The sequence below is a fragment of the Pholcus phalangioides genome, unplaced genomic scaffold (genome assembly GCF_987345545.1).
Source record: "Pholcus phalangioides strain wild (caught in Gottingen) unplaced genomic scaffold, Ppha-v1.0 ptg000031l_1, whole genome shotgun sequence".
Classification (NCBI taxonomy): Eukaryota; Metazoa; Arthropoda; class Arachnida; order Araneae; family Pholcidae; genus Pholcus; species Pholcus phalangioides.
The window spans coordinates 2787736-2800486 of NW_028301621.1; the positions used below are offsets into that span (position 1 = coordinate 2787736).

The 12751-nt window shown below is 35.0% G+C and overlaps 1 protein-coding gene across 1 annotated transcript in view; it reads left to right on the top strand.

Annotated features, from left to right (window-relative positions):
- The window catches only part of sxc (O-linked N-acetylglucosamine (GlcNAc) transferase sxc), a 118536-nt gene that overhangs the window by 25967 nt on the left and 79818 nt on the right, over positions 1 to 12751 (top strand). The window contains exons 3-4 of the mRNA XM_089252845.1: positions 534 to 684; positions 10467 to 10710. Coding sequence (XP_089108971.1) covers positions 534 to 684; positions 10467 to 10710 — 395 coding nt within the window. The remainder of the gene's footprint in view (positions 1 to 533; positions 685 to 10466; positions 10711 to 12751) is intronic.

The window sequence follows — 12751 nt, forward strand, 5'->3', positions numbered from 1 at the left end:
ACATGGTTCATTGTGAATAGTCATTCGTCCATCCTTCCATTGCTATGTTAAACTGTCTGATTATTATATTATAAATAAAGATATTTAAAATAATTTAATAAAAAATTAATTTATTAAATTATTAAATTTTTTAAACCTGCATAAATTGATTAAAACAAATTTTCATATCTGAAATAAATTGATTTAAATCAGTGATTTTTTTTTTTCTTCAAAAAATCAGTTGATTTTAAATCGCTGATTTAAATCACAACCCTGCTTTATACACAAAAATCTTCTCCAGATTTTAATTGTTTGTATTTTTTGATTCCTGGGAATGTTTAAAAATCATTCTATTAAATGTTCTATATTAGTATAGCATAAAATGTGTCTGCAGGTGACAAAAATGATAATTGAGCAGATCTATAAACCTCTCTTCAACATGCTGTTCTTTATTTTCAAGCTATAGCTTGGATTATGTTTAATTAAATATAAGCCTAAGTGTATAACACATTTAGTTTTTCCTTTCTGCAAATTTTTCATGCATTTTTTTTAAGGTCTTGCTGAGTTGGCTCACAGGGAATATCAAGCTGGAGATTATGAAAATGCGGAAAGACATTGCATGCAGTTGTGGCGTCAAGATCCTGCCAATACTGGTGTTCTCTTGCTATTAAGCTCCATTCATTTCCAGTGTCGCAGATTAGACAAGTGAGGTTTTTTTTTAATGTTATGTTTTATTGTTGTAAAAATATATTCAAAGCAGATTTGAATCCTAAATGTGGTAAATATTGTAAGTGCCAAAAGTGAAAATGTTAGAAAATCAAAACATTGTTTTCGCAGCATATTGAGACGTCTGCACTTGCAACCTCTTTACACACTCTTTTGAACTGCTTGAAAGACTACTAGGCACTTTTCACATTGATAATATTGGGCTGGGAGCATACCAATCAGACACAACTAAACAAGACAGCTTTAGACAAGCTTAGTCATTGTTGTTTATGTTGGTTTGTATGGTGCAACACACCAGTTAGTCAGACAATTGAAATGTCATACAAATCAATATGAACAAAAATAACCTAAGCTCACCTAAAGCTGTCTTGTCTTGTGTCTAACCGATGTGTGGCATACCTTATAAAGCATTGCTCATTTGTCAGTTTAACGTGAAAACAAGTTTTGATCAATTTCTCTTTTATTTATTTTTTTTTTTGGCACTTACATAGTCTACCACCTTACCTTCCATTTACAGCTAAATTCAAGTTACAGTTTATATGTTGAATTTCTAGGCCTAAATTGCTAGTTTAGTTTGCTTTAGTTTTGTTGCTAGGTTATCTCATCTATCAGTGTTCAATGATATTGTGCTGCCCTCATCATAAACCCATTTTAGACTCATATACTGCTATTACATTATCATGCTCCAACTCAGGCAGTTGGTGTTTGTCAATATGACCAAGTTTGGTTGAAAATAGAAGTGCAATCTATTGGCGATCACCAGGTTTAATGTGAAAAGAACGTATTATCTATGTCGGTTTGCAAAAACAGTTTTTTTTTTTCCGGAAAAAATCCAACCCAATTCGGGTTTTTTCAGGGCTTTTGATATTGAAGCATAAGGAAAGCAAGTTATACAGTCGGCCCCCCCCGTATTCATGTTTTTTTTCCTTTATTGGAATTTTTTTTTCAACTCTCAAAAATCTTCATTCATGTGTTTTGTTTACAAAATTTTAGTTGTGCATATTTAGAATGGCTCGCTAATGAGTGGAGAAACACTTTTAGTGGAGAAACACTGTTCCCAAATGATAAGGAGTATAGCATTTATTAGAATAGTGATTAAAAAAACAAAAACCCTAACAAATTAGTCGTAAGCAACGATGAACTAGATAATGGATGTTTTCTCTCCTGGATACAGCATTTCACCATTTCTTTCTGCTGCTTAGCTACACAAGTTATGTGTATAAATTGTCCAAGTTCTAAAGTTTTACTTTGAGAGAAGTGTAAGTTTAGGTGGTAAAATTTAGTCAGCAATGCCAAGGACAGAAGATTCTGGAAGAAAATAGTCCATTGAATGGACTATGTTGCTACATTTGTTTATAACATTTGTAATCAGTTTTATTCATCATAGTTAGGGATACGTAAATTTTGTATTTACAAAATAACCGCGATAAATGCAAAATTTATGAAATAAATGCGAAATTTTTGCCAACTTTAACGAATAAATGCTGAAATTTTTTTTTTTTACTACTACGCAAAATCTAGGTAATTTACACTTTTTGAAGTGGAAAGTCATAATTTTGCTCAGTACTTGTGAGCGTGCTTGAAAGGGAAACCACAAGCATCACTTTTTCCCTCTTTGGCGTTGTGTTAGATGTAAATACAGTCGAGTTCGGTTACAACATAGCTCTAGGTGATTCGAGAAGTGTATGATATAGGGAGGTGTTTAAATTAGATTATGTAGCAATGATAAATATGCATTATTGAGATTGGCATGGAAAAAATAAGATTATGCCTCGCATAATTGAAATATAGTATAGCATGAATATAGTTTTTGATTGGTACCTGGAAATTTATTTTGAAAACAAGATAATATACAATAACATGCAGATATTTTTTGAAGTGTTAATTATTTTTTTGAGTTTATGCTAATAGTTTTTCCCTTTGAAGTTGACAGTATTGTACATTTAAAAAATTCAGAAAAAATAATCCCACTGTGATGTTTAGGAATTCACCCCCCAAAGCAGAATGTTTTGCGATGTTCTGTAACGAGCCCTCAGCTGACTGAAAATGTTCTGCGGTAAAAATTTCCATATACATAATGGCGTTTTTCGACACTATTCTTAAAATTCTTCCAGATTGTTCTGCAACAGCACTGGTTGTTCTGCGACATACGTCGCACATTTCGGCACATTCTGCTTTGGGGAATTCACCAATTAATAATACACTTGAATTAGCCACCAGTCTCAACTTGAATTGACACCAGGAATAAAAAATGATCACAAAGTTATAAAAACAAGTAAAAATTCCATATAATTCGAAAAGCATAGATGATAAAATTCTGCACAGGAAGACGGGATTTTTTTAATTAAATGTCAAAAAATTTTATTGCCTAAATAATTATATTTATTATCGACAGGTGGCGCTAAACTTTTGTCAATTATAATATTTAGTGCTATCTGTTGATTAGAAATTGTAACTATTCCATCCGTGTATTTTCGCGTTTATTGAAAAAATTTAGGTTAATACAAAAAATGTTGTCCATAAAAGGCTGTGTTTTTGACTATATAATAGAATATCGGGGGGGGGGGCTTATACTTTTTGACTATATAATTTTGGTTTTTTTTTTTTGCAGTATTATATCTGGATTTTTTTTTTTGGTTTGTTATATTCACAGTGTGTGTTTTAAGCAGGGTATAACAGAGATAAAAAAAAAAAAAGTATAGACGTGAATGGGTTAAATTCTAAGGATTTTAAAACTATTTTTTATCCACCGGTTATGTTATAAGTGTACCCGACTGTATTTGCAACTTTTTTTAATTTCGGAAACTGATGCTATAAAATGCATTTGTAAAATAAGGTTAAATTAATAGAAAATACTTTTTTTTTAAAATGTGAAATTTTTGATTTAAACTGTTTCATTTATTCAGGTTGTTTTTCATGTGTGTGTGCGAACGAAAGTGAAATTTTTAATTTGGAATTCGTTATTGTGATTAAATGTAAAATTTCTGATTTGAATTTTTTTTTTTTTTTGCGAAATTTACGTATCCCTAATAAAACTGATAACAAATGACTTATGTAAGTTTTGCAATACCATAGTTGGTGTAAAAGTGGAAAGAATCCATTCTCATGTGAATAAATGCAAGAAATCGGAAGCTCATTTCTTGTTTTTGTGTTCATCAAACACTGATTATAATGAACCTTCATGCAGTGAAGAGACATATACTTCATTGAAAAGAAAGCAATCTCTTGAAGATGTTTCTACACGTGGAAGTTCAAATATTATTGTGGTTGTTAGAACATACCAAAGGCCAATAAGACAATTTATTGTTAAGACAAGTGACTGCCAGAGGTTAATTTTAAGTATCCGAATTTTTTTATGCTAAATAATATATTTTTAACATAGCCGACAGTGATGCATTTAGAGAAATGGTTAATGCTTTGCATCCGGGTTATATCCCTCCTAATAGGAAGAAATTAGCTGGATCATTATTAGATGAGGCAGATAAAACTGTTGATATGCTAAATGGCAGAGAAATTGAAAAATTCAACTATCTCACACTGATGTTGGATGGTCAAATGCAAATGCTGACTCCATCGCAGTGAGTATCCACACTAGCTAGAGCACCCACTTAATAGATACTGTAGAATATGGCTCGCACAAGAAAACAGCAGAATTCTGTGCGGAGATAGCTGAAAGGGCTATGGATGTTACAGGGTTCGCACATCCTTACAAACTACTTAAAAACTCCTAACTTTTCATTTCCCTCTGGAAGGGCTCTTATAACTCCTTACTTTTTGCAGCCATTCCTGAAAAAGTCTTTCTTTTTTTCTCTGAAGGGATGATCTTTCTTAGAATAGGCATTCCCCATGGTGATGAATAGCATTGCCTAGAAAAATAAGAGGAAGCTTCCCCCGAATATAAAGAAGAAGAAACATACCTGCCAACCGTTACGATTTTGTCGTATTTAGTAAATTAATACGATTATACGCTTTTGCTTCTAAAAATACGATTTTTTACCGAATCGCTAGTTTTGACTGCCTATGTCGCAAACTGGTCAGCGTTGGAAATCGATGGTCCGTAGAACGACATCACTCCGCTGAACCAGTAGCCGAAAATTCCCCCATGCCCAGTGGTGAGAAAGTTTTTTTAAGTTTTTATTTATGCGGCGAAACGATGTCTCGAACCTCCTATATTACGCAGTATACTGAGTACAGACCTCGCAGCTTTCTTATTTTTCCTAATATTTTCCTACTTTCGCCGCAATTGTCTTTTTTTTTTACCGTAATTCTCTCCTATTTTCCTATTTATCCCTCCTTCCCATTTGCTTACAGCCAATATCTCACTTCGAAAATTCTGAGAAACCGTAAAATGTCACTACTTTCCGCAGTTTTTTTGACGTGTTTTATGTGTTTTATTCACATTACAACTTGCTACTGAAAAAGAAAGGAAAAAAAAATTCAGTTCCACTGGAGTAAGGGACGACGACAAGCGTATCTTTTCACCGCCGCGCCTTAAAGTGCTAAAAACTAAAGTCGAGCGGGGAAAGCGAATCTGTTTCGCAGATTGGTTACCGTAAATAAAAAGGCAAAAAAAAAAAAAGAGGAACAGGCTCTATCCACACACGAGATTCCATGAGAGAGACAATGGGTTTATCTCTCCTGGGATCCCGTAACGAGCGTTCATCCCTGAAGTCAGGTTTTCCTAGGAGTAGGCTTTTTGCGCCGCGTGAACCTAACGATCATTTCGTGTCAGCAGAAATGAGTTACATAATGACGTTATGCATTTGCGTTTTCCAAGCGGGGCACATCAGCTCAGGACGGCTATATAGTATATGACCCTGGTGTCATCTACTCTATCGGTTGCATGCTCCGGTTTAAAGGGAAGAGACACAACACAAAAATGAAGTTAAGATAGCTGAAACGCGTGGCACACTACGCTTAACTCCTCCAGAAGCAATCACGCCCAACGTAAAGCGCTGTCGTGAGCCGTATTGCGCTCTGTATGAAAACAGTCGTACTGCTTTTCATATTGATGAATAGCCGCCGTGTCGCGCTGGGTGATTCACGTTGCGTGCGGCATAGAAAACCTGCTAGTAAAACCCGGCTTTTAAAAGTGACAGCCCGAGCCACGTCTGGTTTTACAGGAGGGGGGGGGGGAAAGGACAATCCGATCAGCCGCTATAGCTGAATCCACTTTTTTTAACCTTCAGAAAATAACTTTCGGGTATCTTTATGTTAGGGGTCATTCAAGTATTACGTCAGCATGGATGGGGGATTTTCGATTTGCTGACTTGATGACGTGGAGGAGGGGTGGATGATTCTTACGTCATCAACCACCCTTTATAAAAAATATTAAATATTCTTAATGGCGTCTTACTCGGTGCGCGAAAACGAGTAAAACTTTTGACTAGTTTGTGGGCATCTGAACTAAAATTCTCCCTATTGAGTCTCCTACAGAGCCACTCTAGTGATCTTCAAATACTTAGCGGATCCAAATGCTCTGGAGCTGCGCCGCGTGTCATATAAGTGATCTGCGATTATGCCGCAGATCACTTGAGTAATTTGGGAATGTGCCGCGGATAACTTGAGTGATGTAGAACCGCACTGGTGGCAGGACTAGTGCTCTAAAACTTTGTCACGTGTCACTCAAGGGATCGCTTAATGTGCCACAGATCGCTTAAATGGTCTGGAATTGTGCCACGAGTCACTTAAGCGATCTGTAAATGTGTCACTTGGTTCATTGTTACAAAAGTAGATTTAGGGACAGGCCACATCACAACGCCAGGGCCACATTTGGTCCGCACAGGCCGAATGTTTACCGTGGGTCAAGGGTTACCAAGGGCTTATAGAGGTAGGGTCGCAATGAATTTCTTGAACAATTTTTGGTTCTTAGCCTTCAAATAGCATTGAAATTAATAAAAATTGATTATAATAACATATAAAGATATTGTTTCGAAATTGTAAAAAATATTTTTACAATTTCGCCGCGGTAATTGTAAAAAATATTTTTACAATTCTTTTAAAAAATATTTTGTGGATTAAAAAAATAAATTTTTGATCATCTGGGGGAAAGCCCCCAATTCAGATTCCACCAATAAGCGTTAGGAGGAAGGCGCTGACAAGGGGAGGGTGAGAGTTTTGCTGACTTTTTCTTACAAGAGCGGTGAGTCAAAAATAATACTTGAACAGCCCCTTATTTTAAAGCATACATGTGCTCAACACATGGCCTAAATGTGGTCTGCCTCAAGTGACGCTGGTACACTTACAGATGAATTAAGTGGCTCGTGGCAAATTCTTACTTCAATTGAGCGGCCAGCGGCACATTCCCAGATTGTTTGAGTGATTTCCGGGGGGGGGCGGGGCGGCTTTCTTTCTTTCAAACCAAGCACAACTCTGTTCTATTACCATCTATGGGCAATTTACTATCTAGGGAGTTGTGCTGGAAGTGTGTGTGCCCAACAGTCTGAGTGCATATGTAGTGTTTGTTTTTTCAGTGCTGCCATCTATATTTCAGAAGTGAAGTTAGTGATGTGTTATGATTGAATTACATTTGTACTCCTTTGTAGGTCTCTTGCTTTCTATGGAGAGACTTTTTAAAGTGGAGATCGGCTCGCATTCGTGCCTTGAAGTTGGGAACCACAGAAAACCAGCTTCAGCCTTTTATAATTTTAGCAGTAAAAGTTCGCTTTAAATCAATGTATCGGGCCCATAAACTTATCTGCATATTGACTTCCCACTCCTTGGTTGGGGGCTCTTGGATTTTAGTCGTTGGTAAAATGAATATGAATTACAATTTTTTGTGGTACTCATGGGGTGGGGACTCCGGGCTGGGGACCCTCATGAGGGAAGTTAACCCATTTTGGAAGGGTGCTTGATGAATCTCATTGGTTTTTTTTGTTGCTTTAAGATTGTAAAATTCCTCAGTAAGCTGGTGCTTTCAAATGCCACTTTTCATATCACTCTGATGAAGTGGGACAAAATAAACAAGATATGATGTGAAGAGAAAAATGTGTTGCCACCAAAGGGTGCAGGAAGGCTTTGCCCTTCCTCCCAGTATAGCTATGTTCATAAACTTTTCCCCAATATTTAATTATTAATAAAACATTTTTGACTCATTCACAAATGCAGATCATGTGAAGCTGTCATGACTTATAGAAGAAAAAACTGGACGAGTTTTCTTAAAATTCCTTTTTGTGGCTTTTTTTGAAAAAAAAATACAATGTATAAAAAGGATTTAATTTTGTTATTTTGTAGCTTATGAGCATATTTTCATGAACAGTTTACAGTGATTTAACTCTTATTTGGTTAACATCTGCCAATTCTTTATGGGCATTATATAGTATTTTATCACGTGTATATATTGTTTATAATTTTTATTAATTGCATTTTTAATTGGGTTGCTGTATTTTTGAAATATATGACATCCATATTTTTATGGGCATCTTTTTCTCAGCCACCTCGTTGGGCATTTTGCCAGTTGTGGCGTTGTATTTGTATCTCTCTCTGGCAGAAGTGGCCTCAGCTCAAGCAAGATAAAAACAAAATTTATTGCAAACTCAGTACATCACTTCCGATTTCTTCAAATCTCATTTTAATACTATATACTACCGCAACTCTCTTCTTTCTTACTACACTTCTCAATACCTAATCTTGATCATCATGCTCTGTTACTGTTCGAATTTGTGTTCTCGTGTCGCTTGTTACTTGGGCATACAGTCACAGCATATCTCTTCCTTTTCAGCTGAAATTCCTACCCATCATACCCTTTATTCTAAAAGTTGAAATCTTAGAAACATTGAAATAGAAATGAAAGAAAAAAGACATTTAAACGAAAATCAATTCACATGTGGGCTTCTTTTGTTTTTCTGTGGGCTTTTATTGTCTAGTGGTGCAATTTTTTTTTTGGAGGGAGCGTGGCCCCACACACGTGTGTGTGTGACACTTTAAAAACTCCTTACTTTTCATTTTGAAAATTTTGTATCAACCCTGAAGAGTTGCTGCAAATATAAATAATTTTGTAAGAAAAATATTTGTCGGCTGTGGTTTTTATTTTGAATAATTGGAGGGGGAATGAATTTTTCGAATTTAGAATTTTTAGAATTTATGTAATGCTGTTATGAGTTATATTTTTGACTAATACTTGAAGGTTTTAGAACACTTTGGTGACGACAGAAAGCATGTATGTGGATTGATTATTTTATGAATTCTTATGATGCTGGGTATCAAATCAAAACTTGTAATTTTTGAACCAATTCTACATCTATATTTTTGAGAAGAGGGAAAGTTTGTTTGCAAATTAAAAATAAATTTGTATATGTGCCCCGCCCTTTTTTTTTGCTGTAAAACTTGTAAGTTATGCCATGACTCCTTAAAAAGTCCTTAAAAACTCCTTGCTTTTCATTTTGAAAATTTTGTATGAACCCTGTATTATGTTTTTGTGATGACGAGAACAAAATGAAAAAATTTTGTGACAACACACATAATTGTCCAAAACCATCCACATGTCCTTGCTTTTGGCTTTTCAGCTGATTTTATGAATCTTCATTCATCCATAATTACCAAAAATACATAGAAATATCCATTGAACATAAAGAAATTTATGAAAGTATTGTGATGTTTTAGATAACAAAGGATTATATGAAGAGATGTGTCAACTTGCAAGTGCAGTTATCGAGTATTGGTAAAGCCCTATGTAATTTACAAAGAGATAGCTGTACTCTTGGACAGACAGTAGAAATATGGCTAGATATATTGGAAAGTAAAGAATTATCTTTGTATAAGGATTGTTGCACATATCACTTTGATAAAGGACCAACTCCATTTCATTTCCTTGCAAATATGACTGATCCTGGTTTGAGAAGAAAAAGATTAATAAAGGAACAAGAAGCTTCTGCTGAACAATGGATTGCAAAACTGAATATAGAATTTGTTATTGTATTACAGATGTCTCAAATAGAAGAAGCAGATTTCTGTCCAGGAACAATGTTTTCACAAAACGTGTTGAAGTAAAAAAATGGTGGAAAATCATGCATTGCAAGGAAGAAAGAAATAAGATTTTAAATATAGACTTCTGTAAATTTTTTGTAAGACCTGCATTCAATTACATCCACATTTGCATCAATTGAGCATATTTTTTATACTTTTGGGCTAAGTATGGTCAAAACTGAGAAACAAACTTGGATGTGAAAAAGCAAAGAAATTGGTGAAAGTGAAAGAAATAGTGAAAGATCACTCAAATCAAAAGGTGTTACTGAAAAGGATTGGTAATTGTGTGAGTTAGAAAACATTCATGAAAATGTTTATTTTCTTTACTTGTGAAAAAAAGAGATTTAAAATATATAATTGTAAGAAATATAATTCAAATAGCATTGAATACACAATACACAGATTTATTTATGCATTTCTTTTGCGATAGAGTATGACAATGCACTTACATCATTAGAAAGTATACTGTTTGCAAGTAAATGCAGTTTTAAGGTGTAGTTTTTGTTGGGTTTTTCAAGGGTTTTTCTTGTTTTTTCGGGTTGGGCAAAATCAGACCAACCCTGATCTGTGTTTTTCCCCCGCAATCAGACGACGAGCATCTTATAAATGTGCCACTCGCCTCATATATACTACTATTTGGTAAATTGCTATGATGACCAGGCACCTAGTTAGTATTGCATGAATAAAAATAAACTAGAAGCTGATATTACATGCAGTGTTTTACCAAAAAAAATCTAACATGCATGTGTAACAACCCTATTGAAAATGAGTTGATAAATCTATCTTTTCTCCTGTAGATCTGCTCATTTCAGTTCTTTGGCTATTAAACAAAACCCGATGCTTGCAGAAGCTTATTCTAATCTAGGAAATGTCTACAAAGAACGTGGTCAGTTACAAGAAGCTCTTGAGAATTACAGACATGCTGTTCGTCTTAAACCAGACTTCATTGATGGCTATATTAATTTGGCTGCCGCTCTTGTTGCCGCTGGAGACATGGAGCAAGCTGTGCAAGCTTATGTGTCAGCATTACAGTATAACCCTGTGAGTGATAAGCACTTGTTTTCATAGTTATTTCAGTCTTTAGTCATTTGGTTACATTAGTCTTGAATGTGGGAGTCAAAGTTGAGTTCATTATTTAAAATGAAATTGTAAATAAAATGAATTTATTGTATGCTACAAAGCATCAAGCCCTGTTGAAACTATTTTCTAAGCAGTTTTAACAGAGCATGATGCTCTGATGTCAAATTCCCATGGTGACTAAAAGCTTGGCATTGGTGCCTAAAACTTCATATGTGCAGTTGATAGAAGTGAAGTCTGAGGACAAAGCAGAATTGTTGGAAATTATGTCGGTGGTGGTATGAGTGGGGAGGGGTAGCTAAATCCAGTAAGTCAAAACTTTTTTTGACAGGTTTTTACTAAAATAAAATAAATTCAAGAAATGTGTTGAGCACCTAAATTGTTTTTTTTTTATCAATGAAAATATATTAAACATGGTAGAAATGGAAGAACACCAGTTTAGGTATACTCAGAATGTGATGTAGTTAGACACATTTTAAAACTGTGAAGGTCCTTCCTCAGTAGCAGAGGAAAACTTCGAGCATAAATTAAATGTGAAAATCCCTCTCTACAGATGCTTGCTTTTCAAAGTTTGTCAACAAGCTAACTTATAATTAACTAATATAAATTAGGACCTAAATTTGGAGAAAATGTCTGTCATTCGGTAAAAATTACAATGTCTTAGTTATTCATTTCAGGGTTGGACAATTTCTTCTGAAGCAGAAAAAAACATCTGGAAGAAACTAGTTTTCATTCAATAATTTATCATAAAAGTTAGTTTATGATTTAAGGTGTGTGTACATTAGCACGTGGATCGTGTAATGTAAGCATTTGCAATTAGCGGTTCGGTAATTTGTATGGTGGTGTTAATGATTCTTGGGCTGTTTGCAGTGGACCTACTGGGAATAAGTTTTTCAACAAAAACACATTTAAAAAAAAAAAAAACCAGACCTGCTAACTCTTCGGATTTAGGCGGGAGAAACTCCGGATTTTTCATCCTTCCTCCCGCTCTCCGGATTTGTTAAAAAATTTTCTGGATTTTTGCAGAAAATTAGATTTTATGCGAGCTTTCACGTAGTCGTGACGTCAATGACTGCTGCCGAAGGGAAAACACACATAGAGGGCAGCTGTAAAAATGTCTTGGTGACCGCATTTAAGCAACTGGCAAAGACGTGACTATTTACGTAGCATTTATCTGCAATCATTTATCAGGGGCATGACCTTGGTTGTTGAAATTCCTGCATAATCGTTATTGTATTCCATTAACAGCCGTGTGGTAAACAAGTTTTTTCGTCAGCAGCTTTGTATTTTGAAGTTTTTTAATTGTTTCTTCTAAGTAAATATGTCTTCAGAAAAAAAATATAAAACTTTAAGCTATATAAAGCTAAATATAAAGCTTTTAAGAGTTCATATACCCAAGATTATCGATCACTGATAGCATCTACGAAAGGAAACACTTATGTTATATGAGCAGTATGTAGATGTGATTTCTCTATTCTGCCTGGAAAGACTGACACGGAATTAATTATATTCTTCTCAGCGAGAATGCAGAATCTGCCTTTGGGGGGGGGGGGAATGGAACTTTTTCTTAATTGATAAAAATTTGTTTTTGAAAAAAAAAGAATTTTGATAGTCTATGAGAGTGTCGGGGGTACCTCTGAATTCCAAAAGTTGGCACGTCTGTGTATATATTCTGCTTATTAGGGGCTATGCAGGACCTGTCTGGTGGGGGGGGGGGGGTCACTTTCCTGAATTGATTTTTAAAAAAAATTGTAAATTTTTTTTCTCATTCGGGTCCCTCGTGGGAAAATCTCAGAATTTTTGGATTTCGAAAGTTGGCACGTCTGGAACACAAAAGAAGGACAACGAACAGATTAGAACTGCCGCAGGTGGGGGCTGTAATGTAGGTTGAAAGATCAGAGCGCTAATGTATATGTGCCTTAACATATAGCAAATGTATATTTTTTATAGCATGAAGTTTGAAAGCAAGAAAACACCTTTCAGTTATAGGTCAAATTCAGAGTAG